This window comes from Struthio camelus, chromosome W (genome assembly GCF_040807025.1).
Source record: "Struthio camelus isolate bStrCam1 chromosome W, bStrCam1.hap1, whole genome shotgun sequence".
In the NCBI taxonomy this organism is placed as follows: domain Eukaryota; kingdom Metazoa; phylum Chordata; class Aves; order Struthioniformes; family Struthionidae; genus Struthio; species Struthio camelus.
The window spans coordinates 48,242,348-48,267,817 of record NC_090981.1 but is presented as its reverse complement, the minus strand read 5'-3'; the positions used below and the strand labels follow the sequence as shown (position 1 = coordinate 48,267,817).

The 25,470-nt window shown below is 40.9% G+C and overlaps 1 protein-coding gene across 7 annotated transcripts in view; it reads right to left on the bottom strand.

Moving 5' to 3' along the window:
• The window catches only part of LOC138064098 (3',5'-cyclic-AMP phosphodiesterase 4D), a 402,077-nt gene that overhangs the window by 30,537 nt on the left and 346,070 nt on the right, over positions 1–25,470 (bottom strand). For all 7 annotated transcript variants that reach the window (XM_068925073.1, XM_068925074.1, XM_068925077.1 and 4 more), the window contains exon 6: positions 22,767–22,879. In XM_068925073.1, the coding sequence (XP_068781174.1) occupies positions 22,767–22,879 (113 nt within the window). The remainder of the gene's footprint in view (positions 1–22,766; positions 22,880–25,470) is intronic.

The following is a 25,470-nucleotide window of genomic DNA, read 5'->3' as shown; positions in this document are numbered from 1 at the left end:
GTCCTGTGTACAAGGATGCTGGATGTAGTGCCCACTCTCTTGTAAGTGACAAAAAGTAAAACAAAGAGGAAGACAGCTAAATGCTTCACAGATTTTAGTTTTCAAGGTCCTGTGTGTTACAAACAGGAACATATAGTCTGTATCTCCTGAACCAAGTGAGAATCCTGTCTGAAAATATTAGAAACCACCTTCACACCAATCTTTAAGCACCACAGATCAGCAGCAATCCCCTATGTCAAATCCTGTCCTTGCTAGTCACAAACGTAACTGTTTTCATAAAATTAGCCAACTTCACCTAGAGTTTATACTGGCAGGAGCCCAAGCAGAAAGCCTCCCCACAAAATGGAAAGTCTGCTTAGTACAGGGAGACCACAGCAGCAAAGAACAGTCATTTCATCCAGCAGGCAAGGTTATAGGGATAGACTCAATTGAGCCACAAGACAGTCAGGACTGGTTTGGAAGATGATGTAGCAGGACACTTAGGGACAAGGAAACTGCACTGAATCAACCAGCCGCACCCAACTTCTCTGGGTTCCACCTAAGTCTCCCTTAGTGGAAAGGGAGAACGTTTAGAGCCTAATGAAGAACTCAAGAGATTTTACAAACCCTGGGAGTTGTTCCAGGAACTGCAGCAATCAGTGCCCACACACCAAGATGGCCACTGTAGTGCAGACAAAGCAGCTTTACCCTGGTATCAAGAAGAGATGAACTCCACTGGGGGCTACCTAGGGATGGCTGTCATTGGAGCAAACCCCTCACCCTTCTGAAGAAGTCTCAGCTTTAAGGTTCGTAACTGTAGCATAATTATGCCGCTGTAAAAAAGACCTGCTCACAGCCTCCTGGTTTTCAGAACTATATTAATTAAAAACAATGGAATAGCCTGAGCTATACTATTTTACAGGTCATTTTATTTGGAGACGTAATTCTCATGAATCAAATGAGAGTATTTTATGTTGCCGAACAGATTGAAATGAGAAAGTTCTTCTGAATTATCTGAAGGGGTGAATAAACAGTAAAATCTAGCAGCTGAACTGTTTAATAAAAAGTTAGGGTCCTTTATCCATTTAAAAAAAAAAAAAAAAAGGATTTCTGGTAAAATACTTAATTCAGTGTTTGTATTTACTGCCCTCTAGTGATAACAGAAACATCAGCTACAGATACAGAAGCACTTACATTTTTGTTTGTAGCGTTACATTGACCAGAAATCTCACAGTGTGCACCAGTAATTTTCAGCCATACTAAACCAGGGTCTTAATAGGTGTTCTTCACAGTTCTGGTATTTTCCTTAGTCACTCCAGAGGAACTGCACAAGCAATCAAACTTACATCATATTTCAACTCATGTTTTGGTTACCAACATCAATTTTCAAGACACAATATTCACCTACAGTTATCTTGCAGGAATTGTTCTACCTAACGATAGGGTATCGTATATAGCGGATTCTAAAGGAGTCCTTCAGTACATGAAATCTTAATTTCAATAAATATTTTTCAGTTTACAACATTCTGCTATATATTTACTTTCTCCCTAATAAGGTGCTGTCAAAATGATGCAAGTTACAGAGAAGCTACTGTTAAAAGCTAATTCAGATCACACCGGGGTGTGAATACACCGGCAGTTCTGGCAGCAGATCTGAGGGGGGGACCACCCCCGGCAGCAGCCCGTGACGAACAGCTCATGCAGTTATCTCTTTATCCAGCTCTGCAACTGACAGAATCAAACGCATAACCATATCTGATGTGAATAAAAGGCGCTAAAAGTTCTGCCCTAAAATAATTAAAGGAGCATCTCTACCTAGATACATACCACATCATAAAACCACAGTAAGTATCATGCTTTTAGGTATGTATTTTTTTCGAGTCCCTAACATACTGATATACGCATATGACATGTTTGGATCCTAATGGGGAAAGTTATGAAACAACGGGGCAGTTATTTATATCTCAGGTCTGGATACGCTCCAAACAAACATCCTAGTTTAAGGCAAGAATTTTTTTAATGGTGCTTAAATTGTAACAATATTAGTTGAAATACTTACTTCACTAAGACTTAATTCATTGTATCAACACATTTCTCAACAGGCACTGACCTGTTTTGCTTACAGGTTTTCTCTATAAAAGATGCTGGCACATAAGCAAAACGTATGATCAGTTTGCACATGACACGAGCTCAGAGAGGGAGCTCAGAGTAAACTCTGTGAAATTTTTAACCTTTACATGATACGTAGAAATCTCTCTTATGTATGCAAGGTATTACAGTGGCACACTTCTCTTTACGCTATTTTTCAAAAACAGTCAACTCTGCAGGAAACAATCTTAAAAAAAAGTCTTTCAAAACATCACAAGAAGCAGCAACATCACAAGAGGGCCCCGCCCTTGACTCTTTTAAAATGATTCATTTCTTTAGCATACCCTGACAGCAATTTGTTTGTTTGACAATAATTCTCATATTTTATAGAAACTATAATTTGCATGGAAAAATGGAAAAGATAGTGAAATTATTTAATTATCACTAAAAGCAAAACAAATAACAAATCATTGATTAGGAGCATTAAAATGTATTTCTGTTTGCAATTATCACTGGAAAGAAGTTGCTAGCTAATGTTAAAACAGGTATGAAAGAACTTGAAGAAGAAAGTATAAAGGTATGCTTCACAACTTCAGAAAGCAGGTAAATGGTAAGAAATCAAAGTTAAAACTTGCTGAGCCTTTGAAATGCATTATTATTATAGGAACCACTTGAGCAATTAACTGGGCTGATAAACTGGAAGTTCTGTATCTTCAGTCAGTACTGCTACTGAATCCCTTGGTCATATACAAGAATGGGAAATGTAACTTTTGCCAGTTAACTTCATTTACATCTCTTGTTTGTATCAATCATAACAATTCCTGATAACACTAACAGGTAGTTGCATGCTATTATAAATATACTATCTTTCTGATTAGCATTTTATTCAGGGTATAATTAAAATATCCATTAAGAGATAGCGTTGGCAAAAATTCTAATTATAATCTCTGTTTCTTTCTTCAGCAAAGATGAAGTCTTTACCAGCAGACAGTTCTGCTAAGCTGCATTGAGGAACAAATGCCTGTTGTAAACTGGCAATGCAAACTCCCCAGGATGGGAAAGAAAATATAAAGGTCCATCTACAGACAGATTAAGTTTGGGTCTTCTCTTCCCACTCATCCTCTCCACTTCTGATAACCAAAGTTTGAAAGTAGGGCAAATTCAACTTGCACAGTATAATTACTTTCCACGAAGAAGGAAAACTCTTCCATTTTCACTAGCTCCTCTTTCCTGTCACAAGCCTACTTTAATCACCCATGTGCCAAGAAACTCATTACACACCCAACTGCCTTTGTGCCTTTTGGCATATACCTTGAAAAATTCCCAGCCTGCTGTTGTCAAAGGATCACACAGCTTACTTCTAGGACTCCCCCAGCATACCTCTTACACAAACACGGGCTTTCCCATGACCAAATCTGTGAACCAAATAGTTTCCATTTCATAATCCACCAAAAGACCCACTCTCTGGCCTTTCAATCATACTAGGAGAGGAAATCATGAACACACTACTCGAATAAAGCCTAAACATTTGTGTTAGATATATACTCCTTTTAGGAATCCTTTCTTGGAAGAAAAGGTCCAAGACCTATGACATGCAGAAGGGAAAATTCATTATTCCTCTTCCCTTAATGCGTATATTTTGTATATTATGTATACGGTGACCTGTACAGGGGAGTGGAACACCTATAACGCTTCCCAAAATCAAAAAGTAAAAAAAAAAAAAAAAAAAAGTAAGTCAGACATAGGACAAAATAAAAAGGTAAGACTTCCTTCTAAAATCTCCTCCATGCATCCATGGCATAGCAAGTCATTTTAGCCACTTCTTTTTGTCCTGTACTTCTCAGAGACTGCCCTTGGGGAGGTTACTGTCAGGGAGCAGCCCGGGTGGCTGCTCACCCACGAGCCGACGGCCCCCAGACTGGGCTGAAACGGGGTCCTGGGCCTGGGCGGGGGGAGAGGCCCCGGCGAGAGCCAGGAAGGGCTGGTGGGGCCACAGGCTCCGGACAGTTAAATCACCAGCATTTCTGGTCTTTCTCCTTAGTTCTTTCAATTCCACAGATCCATTCACGTCTTCGAAGTAATAATGGCCAGACTGCCAGAGCACCGCTATCGCCTTCACTCCTACCTTTCAGCGGCAGACAAAAAGCTATCCGGCCTCCCCACCTCCTCCAGGCATGAACCAGCACAGAGCCAGGTGGAAGTTTCGGCCTCAGGTTCAGCTGCCTGGTTTGGCTTATACTGTACTTTTCGTATCAGGAGTTGCTATTTTTTTCATGATTTTGAATCAGGACATTATACAAAAACTGTACCAAAACCCACTCCCCCATTCCCAAGGGCAATCCCAGCAAAGGACACCTTTTCAGGGCAGCTGATACATAAAACTGGCAAATCTTGCCTTGAGTTCAGTCTCAGGCTGCTCCTATGCTCTTAAGTAGGAAGGTCCTACGCTTTGCAGATGCTTTAATGAGCTTTACAAAAAAATAAAGAAGAAAAAAGAATCTGACTCAAAAGACCTGTGCTAAATTCGTGAAGTATTCACACTTGAGAAATTGTAAAGGTGGCAGCATGTACAATTTCTTCTAACAGCAAAACACGCCTCTGCAAATAAATATTTTATCATTTAAGTACCTTGAAACGAAAAATAGGGTTTTTTTTTCAAAATACGTTTTTAGGAAATTCCATCCACTTCTTATTGAATGGAAAAGAAGTTTGACTTTAAACACATCTGACATAGTTTCTCTCCTTTTCATAGCTCTTACCTAGTTAACACTTGTTTAGTTAACACTGGTAGACATGTCAGACAGGGAAAGCGAAAACCAGGAGTAAAAAGGTCCAGCTTGCTACTAGTAACAAACAAGAATACTGCTCATGCTGTAAGACACATATTCAGAACTTCATCTTTTTTGTAACAAAGGAAACAAATTTATCTCCTCACAGACAAGATGTCTTAATGGAACACAATGAGAGAGCTCATGAAGATCTAGAACAGCCAAGGCATGGCTAAGCCAGTACCTCAAGACATACTAGAAGTGTAAAAAGTGCACAGGTTCTGGAGCTTGTTCCTTGATCATTCTACAAATCTCAGGCTGTTACTCACAAACAATCTACAAATATCCAGAAAGGAGAACTTTTGCATTTTTCCCCTCTATCTGAATAACATGCATCCATATACATATTCATATACATACATACACATATACATGCACTGCAGGCAAAGACCTACCTCGCAAATATTCACTGTAGCATATGACAAAAGAGGCTTCTACCCGCAGTACACATTTTTACAGATAGGTATGTCTAAGAAAAGTGCAAAGAGGAGGAATTACTGACTCACAGAGCTATAATGGCATATTTACCTCAAAACTGAAAACAGCTGTACCAGCAAAAACTAAGCTTTTACAGGCCTTGCCTATTTCACTAAGAGGACTGGTTTGACAAATACATGAAGGACAAAATACAGCTTTGCTGGCATGGCTACATACATCTTACTTCTTCTGTAACCTGATATTCTTATTTTAATGAAATGTTTCTGCTGTAGGCCTGGGTCAAGCATACGTTTTAACAGTTCATCAGAAATCTTGGTGAATGATAGCCATTTCATACTAACAGAAATAAGTCGCTTAGTCACCTTTTTCAAAGGCAATGCCAGTCATATTTAACATACATAGTATTCTCATGAAAAAGACAAAAATCTAAACCACAAATATGATATTTTTTCTAATTCTAATATAAATGAAAACCAAATATGAAACAAACCTATTTATCATCCATATAATTACTATCGCTTAGCTTGAAGAAACTGACAGCAAATAATAGACATCTTATGAAAAAATAAATGATAGTACAGACAAAAGCAGAGAACTGCAGACTACAAGGTAACGCTACTAACACTAAGACAAATTCAGTACGGCTTTTATGTATACGCGCCTTAGCAAGCTCCTATAAACCATCCAGAGTAGATAGGAAGACTCTGAAGGCAGCCTGCAAGTTATTTGATGCAGTTTTGTGAGTTCAGGATCCAGTTCTTATTAAACTGCAGCTTTTGTACAGCTAACTAAAGGGCATTTGATAAGAGTAATTCTTCTTTCAGAGAAAAAATTCAGTGAGTTATTAACTAACAAATATTCATTCCACCATGTCCTTCCTACTGTTCATTTGATTATGGTAGATTCATAAAAAAAGAGAGAGTATCTATTTGACCAGACCAGAAAAAATACACAACCTCATCTATTACACTCTTATCTCACGGATACATGGAAAGACTCAAAAATGTAGTACTTCTTTTTCTCCAAGTGAGCACTTCATCCAAATGCCCCTAGCACAAATTAAGCGAACAAGCATAAAACCCTAGCGGTTTCCAGTTCTGCAGGCAGATGTATTGTGAGGTTGGTTTTACTGGTACACATGAAAGAGACATGAAGACAAGATACAAAACCAGGCCAAAGGCAGCTCTATAATTTCCCGAATTGCTTACTTATTATCTGAGTAATTTAAACCACTCTTATAAAAAGCCTCAGCATTTGCATGAGGAAGTTCATGGTATTTTCATGGAATTATTTCCTTCCTCCCCTGTCTATTGATATCTGTACTTGTCTCTCATCTCACACTTAGAACCCAAATGCGTTTTTGGCCACTGACTTCTTGTTTTTGTTTATAGAGCACAGTGAAACTCTACTCTGTTATGATCATCACGAACAATCATTCTCACCTGTCACTTGATACACCATTTATCAGCCATGGACGTTTGCATTCTTGGCCTGGGTTCTGCAGGGTTCGGATTAGGCCATGTTAGGGAGGTGTTAGCACAGGGTTGGTAAGGAAGAGGCTCGTAAACAGTGACGCATCCACGTCTGGCTGGGAACACGCTGCTTCTCCGTTCCATGCAAACTCAGACAGGTTAGTTTGGTTTTGGCAACCCTACTTAACCTTGCACTGGAGCAAAGCAGAAGAGTAGTCTGACTGTCACAACTGGGTCTCAGCTGGGCAGCAACTAACAGCTGAGAAACAGTTTAAGAAATAGCTTGTTACCATCTTTCATCTTTAGCTACTGGAGTTTCTGCATAGCTCAACATTCATAACGTACAAAGCAAACAGCTTTTACAGGATCACACCAGCTCAGGAGAACACGTTCTTGGATACCATGCTCAGAGGAAGCATCAGGAACGACTGAGGGTCAGGAGAAGTAACCGAATGCCTAGTTCTTACACAAATACAGACCAAGCACTGTCAACTTATCCTGTGAATATTTTGTCCCATGCTAGCTCACACTGATTATTGAGAGACAAAGGCCATTAACCTGGAATCGCTCTCAGGCTACGTGGCACATGACCCTTCCAGACTGGAGCTGGTTCTCACCACGCCAGCTCAGAGCCTCCAGACATAGCCACAGTTGGAAACCCTGTCAAGGGCGGCTCAAAAACACAGCTATTTTTGCATTAACTTTGTAAAGGTTGCGGCAGGGAGCTATCAAAGCACAACTCCTACATCAGTTGGTCTCCCACATACCTAATCACAACAGCTTAAAGGATTGTGTGTAAGCCCTCTCACCTAAGTAAATTTCACCTTTTGTTATGAAACAGAACCAAGAAAGCACCAAGATTACCTCTTAAAGCCACACAATATACAGGAGAAAAAATGTATGCATTTTTAGTTAACTTTGTAGAGCTGGATTTCAGGTGAAATCCACCTTCTTTTCTTTCTTTTTTTTTTTTTTAAGTAATCCTCCATTTTTTTTAATAACTTCAAAAATAATTATTCACATGTAGAAATCATTTTATGCTATTTCTATAGAATAATAATTAGCATGGAATATAGAAGTAGATATAAAGGGTGTACACCCCACATCAATATACACAACTCTCAGGAATTTTACTGTGGGTTGCTCATGAGAAATCCTGGTACGACAGAGTGCTGATAAATCAACATTTACATGGAAATAATTTTACAGCTCAATCAATATTGCCTTTTAAAATGCTCATAGCAATCCCAGTAGGTACTGTAATGCCATATGATAATCATCTTTTGGAAACACTGCTTCTATTTACGGTTTATAACAAGTGAGTATTTTACATGTAACAACTGTTAAATCTGAATTGGTAATGAATTTATTAATATGCTCTAGCTTTCATAATTTAGGTCAGTTATGAACTTCTAAAGCATAGCCAGGAAATCTAATTTAATTTGAAACACTTAGACCTCTGATTTAATCAATAATAACCCATCTTTACTTATTTCCTTCTCTGAACACTAAACTGTAACAAATCCTGCCATTTATACAAAATTAGAAACCTAAAGGTAGATTAAAAATAATGAAAGTAATATCACATACTAGCAAGTGATTAAGTTCCACTAATAAAAGAAAAGTACATGATTACACTGGGATATATTCTCTGATGAACTTCTAACACGGATTCAAAATCCACAGACATTATTCAAGTAAAAGATTTTACACTAAACTCATTATTTCTGGATTTATCTTTTTAAGAAATAAAGTAACTTTCATATTTCAATCTGCTTAACTAGATATTATTTAAAGTCTAAAAATCATTCAGTTTGAAACACTTCTTAAAACCAAACAAAAACGACATGATCTAGATAGATCTAGTATCACCTTCATGTTTGGCTTGTATTTTCCTTATTAAAATAAAGAAATGTCAGAAAAATTTAGCTGATTTCTGCTTATTTACACTTTTACGTATGATGTTCAGAGCACCTGGAAACGCCCTGAGCAACTCATGAGAAACTAGAGATATCTCTGCAGGCTCAGAAGGACAGCACTGGTTTCCATGGGGGTTCACATCCGCAAGGGTATTTTTGCTATTAGAAGGACAAAAACATTAAAAAGATTTGTTCATGCAGCAAATGAAACTGTTCCTTCAGTTCTCCACACCTCCTGCTTAACCGTTTATTACATCAACTCTTTGATAAAGAGATAAAGACGCTAAAAAAAAATGGCTGTGGGCTCATCCAAAGCCTGATGAAATCAGTTTGAAGATTCTCATTTCACTGAATCCAAGCAAACTGTGTTCACGCACCTCAGGAAATGGAAGTTGGCACCCCAGCACCATCTTCTAACGCTGAACACGGTCCTTTTGGTCAAGTTCCAAACCAGAACACAAAACTGGAAGGGTGCAACAGGTATTAACTACTGACTCTATTTCTTGTCTAAGGCCAAAATCCATTAAAAATGAGCTAGAAAGTAATACTTGATAATTTCAGTGGATATTAAAATTAATTTTCACATTCACTTCATGGGGATTGATATATCTATTACATTAATTACTGTTTAACTGAATACTACATATAAAAAAGCATATTCCTAGCTTTTAAAAACTAAATATCATGCTGCATGTTATGACTGTCTTCTCAGCATACACTAGTTAACACATATGAACACCTAAGATACTGTACCTGCTACTGTAAGCACAACACATACTTTTGCTGACTAGGAACAAGCATTTGTCTTGTCTACCATCCAGCTTACTGATGTATTAACTATCTCATATTAAAATAATAGCATCAATACATAAACCCCTAGTTTTTACTATATATTAATCTTTCCAAACCAAAAACAGCGTAAAGCAAAGTTGAGCTGTTTGAGTTTGCAAACAGACTCCTTGAAGCCCTTTGGCACTCATAATGCGCGAGTCAAAATGGATCTTATCACTTCCAGTGCTGCCATCTACAATGCTGTGGAAAAGGCGCTCAGCAGATAAGGATCGGGTCATTGTAACTCTCTTGTTGTTTCGCAAAGCTATATGCATCAGCAAGGCAAGAGACCATCCCTGGGCAGGAAGCACGGTGAAAAGCCAGATTGGAGAAGAGATAGATTTGTGTAGAACTTGCTCTTTCACAACAGCCCCCAGATTGTGGAAAAAAAGCACAAACCACATGACTCCTCCTTTAAGCAGCAGTTGAGGTACAGTTTCATACTTAGACACTTACTATTCAAATAACAGAGTCTAAGGAAGACCTAAGATGAACACCTGTCCTCTCATCCTCCACATTTAGGTCTACCAGGAAGTTTTAGTCGTCTATGACCAGGAAATTTTTCAAGCTCTAATAATAATTGGAAGAGAAAAATAAAAATCCCTGTGTATACCACCATGCTTTTATTTATACTGTATCTATAAAATCTAAAACAAAGAGGCATCAGCACAGCAATTATATCTACCTGGAGGAAAAAAAAAAAATCATCACAACATAGTTATAAAATTATTTTTCTTTCTACAGTCTTACTTTATACCAACCACACAGTTGATATAAAGTCTTTTTCTGTCTTATCATTCCTCTAACCAGTCTATCTTTCACAAGGCTGAAACTGTAAAATAGAAAGATGAGACTACAGCTGTACATCATAACTAGCAAAGACAAAACATTATTTAAGGGTTTAGCCCCCAAGTGCTCAGATTTGTTTCTGAAGGAGTTTTCTCATGCACTTTATCTTCTGGTATCTGGAATTCAGTGACTCAATTTTAAAATCCAGTTCCGTAAGCAGGAGATACTGAAATCTCTCCTAGAAACTCCAAGCATACGCCACGGTGTATCTACCAACTGCAACACCTGCACGTTCAAGAGCTTTAAGAGCTCTCCCATATTAACGCCTCTGCAATCTTCTCAGTGCCACCCAAAAAGAACCACAGAAAGCCCCTCCCAGCTAGAAGACATACACATCAGTTTTACTGATGCTCAAAAAGGAGGAAAAAGCAACTAATAATCAAATTATGAAATGTAATCTTACGTGAGTCCAATATTAAGACGTATAAAACTTTGGACATACTTCACAGTACAAGAAAAACACAGCCATTTTACTGAGAAATGTGAGCCTTGGGCTTTAAAGTTTATGCTCCCAAAGAGATATTCCAAGACTGGTCAAATAATTCCTCGCATCAATATTTCTTATGAGTAAATGTGCTTACAAATTTTCCAGCTAAACTGCAAATGAAAAACTATTTCATTTAAAGACACCCTTGCATGCATGATTACAGATTTTGTTTTTTAAGCTGTCCTCTTGCAAATAACATGCTTCATAAAAACCTCTGATGTGCACACATAGAAGAGCTTTGTTAATCCAGCAGGATACTTTCTGGCTTCCTGTTGAGCCATCCTTGCCTGCCTTTACCCCAAAATGGCACCCTCGGCCCTGTTAGTTGCTATGGCCACACCACACGTCAGGCCTGCACTTTTTTCCAGACCCGCTTGTTTGTTTATGCCAGGCCTCGGTGCGTCTTACCCTGGTGCCTGCGGGCGCGCGCAGCCGGCGCCGGCCCGCGGCAGCCCCGGCCCCGGCCCCGGCCCCGGCGGGCGCCCGCCAGCACGCGGCGGGGAGCCCTGCCGAGGAGCCCCCGCCAGCTCGCGGCAGCGCTGCACGCCGGGGCTGGTCCGAGAAGCGTTCAGCAGCGTATAAATGATTCCAGGTTTTGCTGAAAAAGTCCCTTTAATCGTAGTTTTCAGTGGTGGCAAATACTGAACACAGGTAAGCTGAGGCTAAGAAGCAAGACCCGCAGGGAACCACACGTTCGGAAAGCAAAATAAATATTGACTTTTAAAAGATCTCTGACAGCTGTCTGTCCTCCCTCGTTGTAAGAAGCTGCTATAGAAATTCACAGCTGTAAGCATTTTGATTCACATAACAAGCACAGTAAAAGCCAGTACTTTCAAACGTAATTCTAGTATTTCATACCTCATTTTCATTGCAGCTATTAACCTGAAAACGTTTTGGTTGCTCCATGTGTTCCCACAGGGGAGGTCCCTTTGTGCATGGGCAAAACATGGCTAAAAACAAAGGTGTGCTAACTCTCATACTACCTGCCCATCACTTCTGATGTGTCAGGGTTTACCCACTATACGAGAGGAAATACAGTCAGCCATGCCACGCTGGTGGCAAATAAACTTCATAGGCAACAGCCAAACACGTACATAGCCAAAGATTCACGAACCCGTTGCAGTACTTAAGATCATCAGTCATCCGCAAACCCAGCGGTGGCAGAGCTTACAACCTGTTATCCCTCTTCTAAGCCATTTAGAGAATATACTGCAAAGTAAAACTTTTTTTCCCCCCAAAATCTGTTATAAACGTCTAAAAAATGTATTATTTTTGAATACTTAATTTTGTATTTATCGTCACTACTTACGAAAGCTCCAATAAACTTTGATAAATTTCAAGCACAGAGAATACATCATCTGCTCTGAAGACTGCATGTCTTCTGAACAAACCGACGTTCATACTGAACAGACTGAAGTTTATGCATCTGAGAAACACTTCAGGTTACGGCATCAGTTTACATTTTGTAAATCTATATAAAAAAATAAATAAATAAAATGTAATTTATAAAACGTAAACTGATGCCGTAACCTGAAGCATCATATACACTGATACCTTGAGAAAAAGTAAATAAGAATGTTTGGCACCTTCATTTTTAGTCCCTGCAGTTAAAATAACTTTTTCAGTACAAACTGGTGCAGCGCTGCCTTCCTGAATCTAAAGACTATTATCAGTATATAATAAGATACGGATACTTCATGATAAATTTCCACCTACTCACCTCAAGGGAAGGTTGATGCTCCCCCCTTAAAATCTGACTGATGGTAATTAAAATATCGACACTGTTTGCTCTCGATCAGTAGATAAAAACACCTCCCTTACAAGAGTTCATGCTAAATGGCTAAAATCAGTTGACAAAGACGTTAGTATTTCAGCTGGCACCATGAGGTTGTCTGTAAATCTGGGTGAACTTATCGCATTAAGGCTGTACACTCAACCTAGGCCAAAACGAGATCAGATAGTCTGGTTTACATATGTTAACCCCCACCTGAACAGGTCCTTTCCATCATATAAACCAATACAACTAAACAGCACACATCATTTTATCCATCAAACCACACCCTTGGACTTATGTATCTGGGGAAAATTATTGACACAGTAAAAAGATTACAGGGCTGCAGTTAACAGTATAAATTTCCTGTAAGGTCATTTCCAGAATAAAACAAACCCTGCTTTTGCTTTGAGATTTATGTGACTTTGAAAAATCTGCCTGTAAATTTCGGCAAGAAGATAAAACTTTGCAAGAAAGGAAATGTTAGTGGTCAAAATATATAGTGCTTATGAATGCAAGTAAGCAAAAGCCACCATTAACATATGTTAAATTAGTGAGGGAGAATGATGGAGGAGTGTGAAAACCAGTCCAAGCTAGTACAGATTAATGTAATTGCTGCCTCATTAACATTTTGCAAATGTCTAGCGTTGATTAGAGTGGATTGCATTCTGATGTTCCAAAAATGGGTGATCTTTCTAGCTAGAAAACTAGCCGATAGATGCCAATGCATGCAGGGAGCAGGACAGCAAAGTCCTGATCCCAAACTCTGACACACAGGCACCCTAACTGAACAGCCTGACTGAACACATAAAAGAGGTAGCTAGAAGCTCTGAAGTCTGTTTCTGGTCAGTCAATGACTTGGATCACCACAAACACGTCTGACCACTCTGCCTCACTTCCCCAACCTGTGAAGCAGGAATGCTTCTCATCTACAAACTGAGTAGCATGAATGCTGGGGAATATTACTGCAGCATGGCATCTGCAATTTTTTTTTCAAACAAATCTTGCAGTACAAGTAGATGAAAAAAGGACTGTAATGATCTGCCCTGTTTCAGGCGAAAACTATTTCAGATATTGTTGTTATGTATTTTATATTCTGGCCTGTTTAAAATAAATCCATAAACTACTTATATTTATTCCGCACAAATTAGAAACTATCCTGGACCAGGAAAAATAGGCTACTATAATGCAAAACTACACTTGTATATTAAGTGTAATTTAGATATTTCTTATCTATAATAAAAGATCCAAATCAATTAAACTTAACTGGAAGGTCTTTCTCCAGTTTAACCTCCCTTTGTCCTTCTGCTCCCCCTCCCCAAATGAAGCCAAAAGCAAAAACGCCTAAATACACCAGCAGTCCTTCCTCCGGCAATTACAAACGGACGGTTCAGTTAAACATGCTCTTGCTGAAGTACCTGATATTAGTGTTCAGCCAGCTCAGTTCGATTAGCTGATCATATGTTAGCAGCTTACAACTTAATTAATAGCAGAGGTAAGCCGTTTAAATTTTATTTGTAGGTAATATCCTAAACAGGCCCTCCACACCAGCTTGATTCACTGCTGGTCTCCGGCTATTGATTCACTGCGGGTACTACTACCGCTGTAGCTACGTTTCAACACCTGGAGCGGGTAAGCAAAGCCAACAGAAGACAGAACTTGCATGAGCAAAAAAGCGTTTCTCTCTCGGATGGAGGTTCGGACTAACCAGCAGCCGCCACCACAGCACTGCTATGCCACCAGACACGCAACAGGGCAGTCGCGGAGAAGCTGCCGCCCAAGCGCTCGGAGGCGAAACGCAGCTCAGCAGGCACATGCTGGCCACCTCGCGGCTCGCCCAGTCTCGAGGCTGGACGAGAAGCACCACTGTCCACGATGCCTTAGCTTGCATACGTTCAGTTTTGCAGCTACACAGAGGACTGGCCACAAGTAACCACAACTGGGATCAATTCCTATCGCAGATACACCCTCAGCATACAAAAATCAAAACGGGATACATCCAACTGAAATATACTTAATTCTGTAGGTCTCTTAACAATGGAAAGTTTTAGCAAATGATACCAAAGCAAAACCCTTACTAATGTAACTCAGACTGCAAAACAGTTTCTTAGAGCAGTTTCTTTATGATACAGTGGCTGAATTGGTATTTCAGTGAACACCATATTCATTGCATGAAAAGTTTACTCAGGAGAAAAAGCTGCCTTTCATTGGAAACACAAAATTGAAAAACAGAGAATGGCCACTTTTTGTCTCTGAAATACTTAAAATCTTACAGTCCGACCACGATTACATCAGCATACTACGCAGAATATAATGCAGGAGTTCTTGGCTCTAAACACTGTCACAACAAGCCACAAGTAGTTAGATACTTATCATGCCTTTCAGTAGCCATAAACTCCATCTTTATTATTGAGAAGTTATGAAGTACTCATTTCCACAAAGCCTTTTCCAAGTTAACACCTTTGAAACATTCACTACTATTTTTTTGTAAATGCCATAACAAAGGTACATTGACATTTAGATTTTAACTTTAAATAAGACAATATACTTCCTAATTTTCAAATCCTTCGTTATGGTGGTTGAAAGTAGAGCCATTTTCCCACATCAAGTCCTAGCTGTTTATTCCATAACATTTTGTCTATATTATTCTGTGCCATTACACTAAAAGGAAAGAATTTTTCATACTGTGGCATTTCCTATAACGAAAGAGGCTGCAAAAAGGGGTGGTTGTGTGGTGGTTGTATGGGCCGTTTGCTTATATTTATGGAAAAAATGATCAAATTATTAGTGACTGGGAAGCTATGTGATGCTAGAAGTTGAAAAGCTGAAAAGTTTTAAATCACAGCAACCCTTTGAGATGTATCATTCCTCTTATGTAGCTCTTCCATTCAGGTCACTTTAAGAAGAAGGGAACACTAGATGTAGAAATTAGTTTTTCTTAAAATTTAAAGTACAGACTGAATCAGTAGATTAAGGGATCCTGACTTGGTTTGGGGCCCTGAAATGCTACTGGGTTTTTTTGTTCTTACCGTTATGGGTAAGGCTCCTTTCAGCTGACAAAGAGCAGGGGATAGTCTGTATGGTGTGATTCTGTTTGAGAACACCCCTGACAAACAGCTAAGGGGCTCAACTCACTACCCAATTAAGAGGCTTCCAAATCAGAAATGCCTGGTCCTCAAGGGCGGGGAAGACGAATGCCTGCTGTCATGGACGTGCGCCAGGAGAAAAGGCGGCTCAGGATCAGACCTTCAGCATCGCACACTGCAGACAGACCTACAACTCTACCACACCATCAAAGGCCCTTCTTACTACCTTCTTAGAAGAATGGGCATTGCATGACTTTTCTCATTTAACATCAACCTGGCAGCCCGTATGGAAGCAGCACACATTGTGGTAAAAGATCTTCAACCACTACTGAATTGGCGTCACATTTCCGACAAGCCAGAAGTGTTCACTAGTGATAAGGAAGAGCTGGTGCAAACCATCTGCATGAGAGCAAATTTCACCAATTATCTTACTGCAGCAAGTCCTTACGCAATACAGCCAAAGTGCTATCTCCTTGTTAAACCTCACTCATCACTGCGGTTACCCGAGGGCAAGTTTGCTGTTCTCTACAAGCATGAATAGTCTTACATGGGAGCAAGTAAGGTTGTGCACAAGGAACAGCACTCCAGCCCAGAGGTCTTAAAATTCCTTTGGGTTGGCTCCACAGCATAAAAAGGGTGGAGTGAACCTGGAAAGGAATTTTTTCCTTACCTCCACAGTCCTCTTTTCCTTTATGAAGTAAAACAAAATTGGAGTTCCTGCATAAATATGCAACAATTTAAGTTCAGGGTCACCCAATCACCACTTTTAATAAACTCAGGTCTCCCTTTACTCTGTTACCACACAAATTCAAGTCTTTAATGAATAAAATTTTTCCTGATGCTGCGGTCAAACAAGCTTTTGCTTGAGAACAGCTGCCTCTTGCCTAATTGCAACCTCGTCAGAAGCAGCACTCTAAAGTAAAGAGCTAACTAAATCCTCAGATTTTCCTAGAAAGATCTGGGAACGTCAAGAGCCAATTAAACTACCATGTCAGCTGGCTAAGTGCGATGGTATTGCCACACATTACATAACAGCACTGTCCCACAATAAACCCCATGAATTTTTTGATCTGGTCATCTGCCCTCTTTATACCTGAGAAGTAAAACAGAGGACCTGTTTGCTCTGCAACACTTTAGTCATGCTAACAACAAATTCCTTTTCCACTGTTTTGTTTTCAGCACATATTTTTAATGTGCAATAGCCGAAACCCAAGAGAATGACTGATGTTCAAATCCTCTTAAGTGAATATGACAACATTATCCTTCCCTGTAACTGGAAGCAGGTCACTCTAATCTGTGACTATGACAGAAGAGGATACTATTTTACTCTGTCTGAGCTTTCACGTTTGGAGAAAGTATTACAAAAAATTATGCTCCTAAATATGAAATGTAATTTCTGAAGACAAGCTTCTAACTGTGTGACAAACTATATCACTGAAGCAGGCAGCAACGATTTGAAAAGACAACCCTAAAAACTATTCTGTTAATACAATTTGACTTTCCGAGCATGATTGGCCCAGTGACATTAGCCATTTTCACTAGTTTTAGGTTAATTCTATCTAGACTCTTACGGAGTTACCGACCACTATGCCGTTTAAGTTTCCTACACAAAATAAGAGGAAGATAAAACAGATGAATGGACCAAGTCAGGAGCCAGAGCCTGTCCCAAGTTCTGTATACCCTGGAGACATAAGGAATGACAGAAAACCCAGAAAGCTGCTGCCAGCCTGCTGGAACAAGGCAGGGGCCGTGCCTGTGAATGCCGGCCAGCACTCACTAGCTCGCTGGCCCTGCTTGCTCCCTCCAGCACGGGTCACACAGCAATGCAGGCAGCCCGGGACTCACCCATGCTGGTGGGAAAATACAGCAGTGGTAAAACAAAACTCCTATCTGAAATATATTAGGGGACTTATACACAGTCCATTAGTAAAAACATTTAGCTTTTAAACTGATTACTTAGTTTAGCTTTATTTTTTCCATGGATGTTAACGTTAGTCAGTTCCCCGTTGGCTGCGTGAAATGCAACACAGACACTGTAGAGGAAGAAAGGAAAGATACTTTTTAGCAGCAGGAAAATGTGATTTAAAATAGCTCAAATTGGCAGGGGACTTCAGGAGATACTGTAACAAAAAATAAATAAATAAACTGAGCAGATTTCAAGTTGTCTTTTTTTCCTTCCAGTGTCCTTTTAATTTACACTAGCTGTTTACAGGTAGGAAATGGTAATCTTTTAAATAATATATCATTAATTTCCAGTGCAAAGTTCCCTGGCTTCTTGTAACAGATAGTGAGGTTATTGTCTGAACATAAGCAATGGGCAACAAGTACAGGGCCACAAACACAAACCAAGATCACACTGACAGTTGTACTGGTTGTTACATTAGCATAGTCTTTGAAAGTTAGTCAATAGTTTCATAAATTTGATGCTTTTGGTATCCTCATAGCATTCAAAACATAGAAAGGTTTTTGAATAGCAACTAGCACTAGTAACTGCCTGTAAACAGACTTCACCTGTAATCTGTGACCATTTTCACATACTGGTATACAAGCTGGACAACTACAAAATACTTTATATAGAAAAAAGTAGTTTCATAGTTAGCATGGTCACACTAAACGAAACCTAGATCTTCTTAGCTTTGATACCTAAAACAGCTTCCTGTAGAAAAAAAGACACTCACTGAAGTTTTCAGTATAAGTCTCCATTATGAACCCTAACACCAATCCTCAATGACCTTTTTCCATGTTATTGTTCACTACCAAGTTATCAGCAAATCCTGCAAAAAAATGTCATCTGCAGCAAACTTAAAACAGCAGCAACATGAATTGAAACTTTTCCATGTCTAAATTCAGATCCTCAGACACACCAAAGCAATACATTAGAGATGTTTGCAAAACTGTAATTACAGAAGTGAAAATATGTTTTTGCATATCAGTTTCATTCTAAGTATTCCTCCATGTTTGACTAATCTACAATTAGTGCAGTCCAGCAGAAAGCGGTTGCCATATCTTTATTATTGCCACTGTTTATTTATTTATCATCTGCCACAGTAATTGCTCTAAGTCCCTGCCCAGAATCAGGGTCCACTAACCATAGCCAAGATTGACAACATATGGTCTACAACACTAGAACTAGGTCTCCAAAAATTAAAAACATTTTTGTCCATTTTTAAAACTTAAGTTTCTTACCTGTTTTCTAGTTTCTGGGCCTTTCAAGATTTTACAGTTTTCCCTGCACAAATATGAGGACTGGAAATTTCCTTAATTTTTTTAAAAGAAGCTGGGATTCTCTAGTTACCACCTGATTCTAGAAGCTTGTAATTTAAGAAAATACCAAGCACTGTGAGAACCAGAATAAAACAACAAAAACTGACAGTACTTTTAAATATGATGTCCTTTTGAAATTTGATTTATTTACAACCTGTGCACCAGAGATCTATCCATCAGCGACTTCACATGCAACGCCTCCAGGCACTTGGTAACCTGCTCATTCAGGGATGCTTGGGAATCAGGACATCATCCGGACAATACAGTGATCTTGGGGTAACTTCGTCCACCAAACGTCCTGGCTGGCTTCCTACAGGGCAGTTCTAGAGCACGTTTTTGGGGTTACACACAAATGCACAACATGCCGGGGTTTATCTGGAGGTTGTGGAAAGCACACCATGCCTACTGTTTCAAGCAATTTTAAGCAGGGAGAACGGAAGAAGGATCTTTTCCTGTATCTCTATCATCCTACTTTCAGTCCTCCAGACATGTGAGCTTGCACGTCACTGGCTACTGCTGGGCAGTAGGAGCATCTAAGGCAAATAAATACAGACCTTTGTCCTGGACTGACATATGCTAATACAAGTCCTATGCAGGCACTGCTGAAGGTAAGGGGATTCCTCACAGACGCAACGGCTCAGGCTGCCAGCTCACTGTACAGGACAGGGATCAAAGATAAGCCTCGCTCCCAGCCTAGTTCAGACATACAGGACGTATAGTGCTGTTTGCTCACTGGAATTTTTTCCTCTGCTATGGCAGCCTTTTCTGTGTCGGGCAAAAAGCTCTCACCTGGTGCAGAGCTCTGCTCCTATGCCACCCCTTACATGGGAGGTTCATGAAAAGAAGAAAAATTAACACTAGTGAAAATACTGTAATATATTTTAAAAAAAAGTAAATAAGTAAAAGAAGCAGCTGAGAGTCTGAAAAAAAAAAAAAGCTGTTTATTAAAGAAATTCAGAGAAAGAGAAACACAGTGAGAGAAACCATGTTACGTACTGACAATGTTCCATTTCCTGATTTTCTCATCTGATTTTCCAGGACTTACTCTGAGGATAGAGAACTGGGTACTCTTGAATATTCTTGCTGTATTGAAGTCTATTTTCTTAGCCCTGAGGAAAGTTTCTCTGCTGTAGTTTCTCTATAAGTCAAAATAACATCACTTATCTACATACTTCGTAGAGATGCTGCAGACAGTTTGCAGTGATGTCAAAATAGAAGGTGCTGTAAAAATGCCAGATATGTTTTAATAATCCGGAATTAAATGATTGTTTAGAATGACTTGTTACACAGCTGAAAGTAAAATCTTTCTGAACTGAATTTTCTTGCAACATTCTAATAGGCTCATCGATTTATTTATTTTCAGGATTGTTCACAGGATGGTTAATGGCACTGATTCATTTACTTTTCACTTCTATTAAAAAAGAAAAAAAAGAAGGATGATAGATTCCTATATAAAAGGGGGAAACAAAGGGGGAAAAAAAGATTACCTTCAAAACTGAGTATAACCTGCAAAACTGAACAGTGGCTACTCCTTCCTAATATAGTAATACTGACACTGTTCTTAAATACTGCAGTAGAAGATAGTAAGTAGCAATAAAGTGTTTTAAGTGTGAACATGCACATATGAATGATCAAGCAGACTGAGGAGATATATTACTGCAATATAAAATTCCAGGTCTGATGTAGGCTATTCTTACTGACCTTTAGATTAACTGTGACAACTAGTCTTGCTGTATATCTCGCACCTATCTCTTCTCTGCATGATCTTATTTTTTGAAACAAGAAGACAAACTTCCTCCTGAATCACGTTTTCCTTTTAATTTGAATAAACACATGCGAAGAATGTTTATCTAGTAATCTACAGCAAACTATCCTGTAACTAGTTCAAACAAATATAAACATAACAGTATAGGACGCAGCACCTTTGTGTTTATTTATAGATGCAAAGTAGTTGTCACGTTTTATTTTAAAAATTGATCCCCTTTCAATAAAAAATTGAGTATACTTGACAATTTAAAAATATTGATCTGTAATTAGTTATAGCTTACTCTAAAATATCTTGCCTTCATTGTTCATAAAATATATCACATATACCATCTGTTGTAGGGATGTAATAAATAAATACTTGAGGTATGTCCAGGTTCTTGTGAAATAATAGCTATACAGATATCATAAATAAGGAAACTGATAGATGTTCTAACATGTTTGTAAGGAAAGCTCAGGCCTTAAGTGTTGGCCTGATCTTACTGCCTTTGAAAACAACAGAAGTTTTATTACTGGATTCAAAAAGTGCTGAAACAGATTCCAAAGCTCTTGATATTATAACTTGACAGCACATATACAGTATGTCCTGAACAATCACATCTTCCAATTAGCAATAAAAACTGAAAACACTGTTTTGAGAACAAGGCAACTCCAAATGGATAACTTTCAGAATGGAGATCTAATTGCTGCTGAGTCTCTAATGATAAGAAAAGCACATGAGCACATGGCGTGACAAAGAAAAAAGCTAGTTATATTATGGGACTAAACCGTATCGAGGTTGGACTGGATGATCTCCAGAGGTCCCTTCCAACCTAAACGATTCTGTGATTCTGTATAAAAGTGCAAATACTCTTATACAGTTTAGTATCTTACATGCAGACGGAGTTGAACATGGACTTAATAGACAATGAGAAACAGTAGATACTTGGTAACAGCAGTCAAAGCATGACAGCAGAACTGGAAAAAAAAAAACCCGGCGTAAGTTGAGCCAAAACCCACAATGTTTTGACTTAAAAAAATCCTAGTTACAACTAACGTGGTAAAAAGGTGCTAAAACATGTATCATCAGCTGCTTTCATAGGTGCAAGTGAGGCAAAAAACAGGACTTCTATATTCGCTATAATTAAAACCTTTTCTCTCTCATCATACATGCAGCTCCCGAAATACCTGGGCTATCGGTTGATGACAGGCGCAAAAAAAAAAACATTCTCAAGCAAGGCAGCAGGTTCATCAAGCTGGGTTTAAAAACGAGCTCCAAAAACGCAGCTGCCCGTTCGGTTTGCCAACCAAAATCACGAAAGTAAGCGGGAACTCCTGCAACTTGAAAAAACCAGCAAGGGGCGTTCAGGCACAGGGGCGACCTGCCCCGCGCCCGCCTCCGCGCTGCCACCCGGGACGGCGCCCGGGCCGGGGCCGCGCGTCTGCTCCGCGGCTGTCAGGGCGGCCGCGGGCTCCTGAGCGCGCTCCTGCCACCGCGGGCGGACCGCTGTCAGCATCCTCCCTCACGAATGAGATTCGGCCTCTCTCGCCCACTGAATCAAGAACGACTACCGCTACCACCTCCTCAAAATGCTACTTCGTGGTACCAGGCCGTTTCCGACACCGCAGATTCACGGTCATGAACCAGCTTCTGACCCCGAAACGCACAGTTTTCTCGGGGGGAACTCGAGATGAGAACAGGACGCGCGGGGAAGCAGCGAACAAGGCAGAGGGCTGCGACGGCCGGCGGTGAAAAACAGCCTCTGCTGGTTTTTTAAACTGAAACGCGTGCGGAAACAGTGCAACTTCCCGAGACCTGGTGCCTGCAAGCGCTGTCACAGCTCGTGCTGAAATCTAGGGGAGCCGCGTGTGCCCGCCACGCACGACGCACAGCCCCGCGGTCCCCCCGCGCCGGGCTCTCCCCGCTGCCCGGGTCCGTGCGTGTCCGCGGGTCCCGCCCGCGCCCGGGCCCCGGCCCCGGCCCCGGCGGGGGGCGTCCGCCGGCTCCTACCTTGTTGGAGGCCATTTCGCTGACGGAGTGCCTGGTCTGCAGGGTCTCCAGCTGGTCCAGGCACCAGTCCAGCTCCTCCAGGGTCTCGCTGGCCAGCTTTTGGTAGGCCTCCTCTGCCAAGAGATAGGGAAAGGCGTACTCAGTTCTCAGTCGCTTGCCGGGGCTAACAGCCAGCTCCAGCGGCTCCATCCTGCCGCCGCCGCCAGCCGCCCGCAGGTGCCCGGTGCCCGCACATGAGTGCTGCTCCCTCATATTGCTAGCCCGGGCACCGGGCGCGGCGGGCTCTCCCCTGCGCGGGGACCGCGCCGAGCAGCGCAGCGGGGCGCAGCGGGGCGCAGCGCAGCGCAGCCGCCGGCCCGCTCGGCCCCCGGCAGCCCGCGCCGCGCCAGCGCCCGCCGGCCCAGACGCGCGGACCAGAAACTTTCCGCCGCCCGCCGCGCTCCCGCCCGCAGCGCCGCCCCCGGTGCCGCCCCGCCCGGCCCCGCGGCGGGGGGGAGCAGGGCCTCCCTCCTCCTCCCCACGCCGGACGCCGCGCACGAGTGAATCAGCGCGGCCGCGGGCTCCCCCCCCCCCCCGCTCCCGGGCGGCCCGCTGCGCTCCCGCGTCGCGGTGTGGAAACAATAATATTTTCTTGCCTCCACCACCCGGGGCGGCATGGGAATTAATCGGCTAATAATTATAAAGTGTGGGGAAGAGGTAAAAAAAAATGCGCGTAAGTGCCTTGGATAACTGCGCCTCGCCGGCGCGCGGTAGCTGTTCAAATATTGCAGTAATATTTGCTCTAACCCCAGAGTCCGTGTGTGTACAAAGCATCACATGGCGGCTCTAAGGAAAGAGGAAAAAAAAAGAAAAAGGCTCGTCAGAGTTTTGGAAATGCAGACCCAATATTGGTAGGGAAAGTCATCATCTATTCGAAATTGCTGCATGTCGCCTTGCAGCATGCCGTCTTAAAACTCGCAGAACTGAACCACAGAGAGGAAGGCATTCCCTTCTTCAGCAAAGCACCAACAGCAGGAGATCCGTTAGTATGTAAATAACTTCAGGAAAAAAATTCCCACCCACAAAGCCCATCTTTTTGATTTGTTCCCTCATGTAGATGGGAAAAGTGTTTCTCCACACTGCATTGAGGTGAGAGCAGTGTATCTGTGTATCTGAAACACCAAGTTTTGAAAATGCTGGCATGCATGCTTCTGGGATCAGCTACATGCGAGCAGAACTCCAAGGTAGAGAAGGGTTTGTTCAGTGGACTTGTTTTTCCATATAAAACATCTCCCTGAATTTTTTTCACACTAAATTAACTTTTTTTTTTACAAAACGCCAGAGAAGCAAAAGATCAGGAAAACAAATTAACTAAAATTCCTTTTAAAATAATATACTTCAGCATGGATTAGTGCCAAATAGTTCAGTGCATTACAGTTTGACATGCAAGATACTGGATTCAACTATTTTTACGTTACAGAGCACATGCTCCAGAACTTTGGGTTCCTTCAAAGCTGTGAAACTTCGCATACTTGTGGATATTTCAAAGATACTGCAGAATTTTGAATAACCTCCGCTCACTTTTGGAAAAAAGGCAAGACGAGAACACGAAGTTTGGATTAAGATTAATTGGCAGAGCTGTTTAAAGAAAATTTTTCAGTGCTTGCCTGCACTGTGGTTAATCTCTCACTTCAGCGAACACAACATTTAACAGATACTCAACAACAACATCCCTACTGAACTGTCAAGACTGTATTTCAGACACGTCATACTTACTATAAAAGCTACCCAATCCTCAAAAAATTCCCCTGGCAAATAATATTAGGATTTTCCAGACTGTTCATCCATCAAAAGAGAATCTGTGACATTCTGCAACACAACAGACATCACAGCTCACCTCACTAGCCTCCTAAATTATTTTTAAATAGTCATAACTTTGGCTAGTTCTTGAAAGTGAACAGTCTGTACATTGACCTCAAAGTGCAGATTTCATCCAGATCCATGCTAGAAATGTAAGAAACTTTGTTCATAATATGTTTGTAAGTGTACTGTGTTAAATATTTCTGACGAAGCAGAGATGAGCTTAACGTATGCATAGTTATCTGATGACTTTATACAATGATTTCATTGAGGATAAAACACATAATGAAGTGAGGTAAAACCAATATGTACAACACTGTTTTGTTGTCTAGCTAGCCTGCAGCCTGCCCTTCAGCATTTCTTGAAAATCAGATATTGGGAAATTCATATTTCGCTCCACAAGTAGGCATCACCCCTTCAAATACTTAAGACTGTGAGAATGTGAGGTTTTTCTCAGAAGTATGAAAGCAATTAAAAAAAAAGTTGAAGGATGCCAATTTAAGTTAAACTAATGAAAATGCTCAGTTTGTTGTTTCTTAATTTTAAAGCATAAATCCCTTCTTATCCACGTATTAAAAATGTTACCAACGGCACCTTGCAGTTGTATCTTTATCCACTTTATCCACCTTCCCTGTGTATCCCAAAGTAGGTCAGAAGCCCGAATCCCTCCCTCACAGTGCAAGGGCCACCCCCTCAGGCGGCCGTTTCTCTTTCGTGGCCTCGCCGGGCTGACTCCCGCACTTCAGGACGCTCTCCTGGCGCTCCAGGGCCCGGCAGGGATCCTTGCAGATCAGTTTGACTACGCAAAATCCTAATGAGCAGTGGCAGACTAAAGACCATCAGCACGACTTGCAGGATTCAGCAC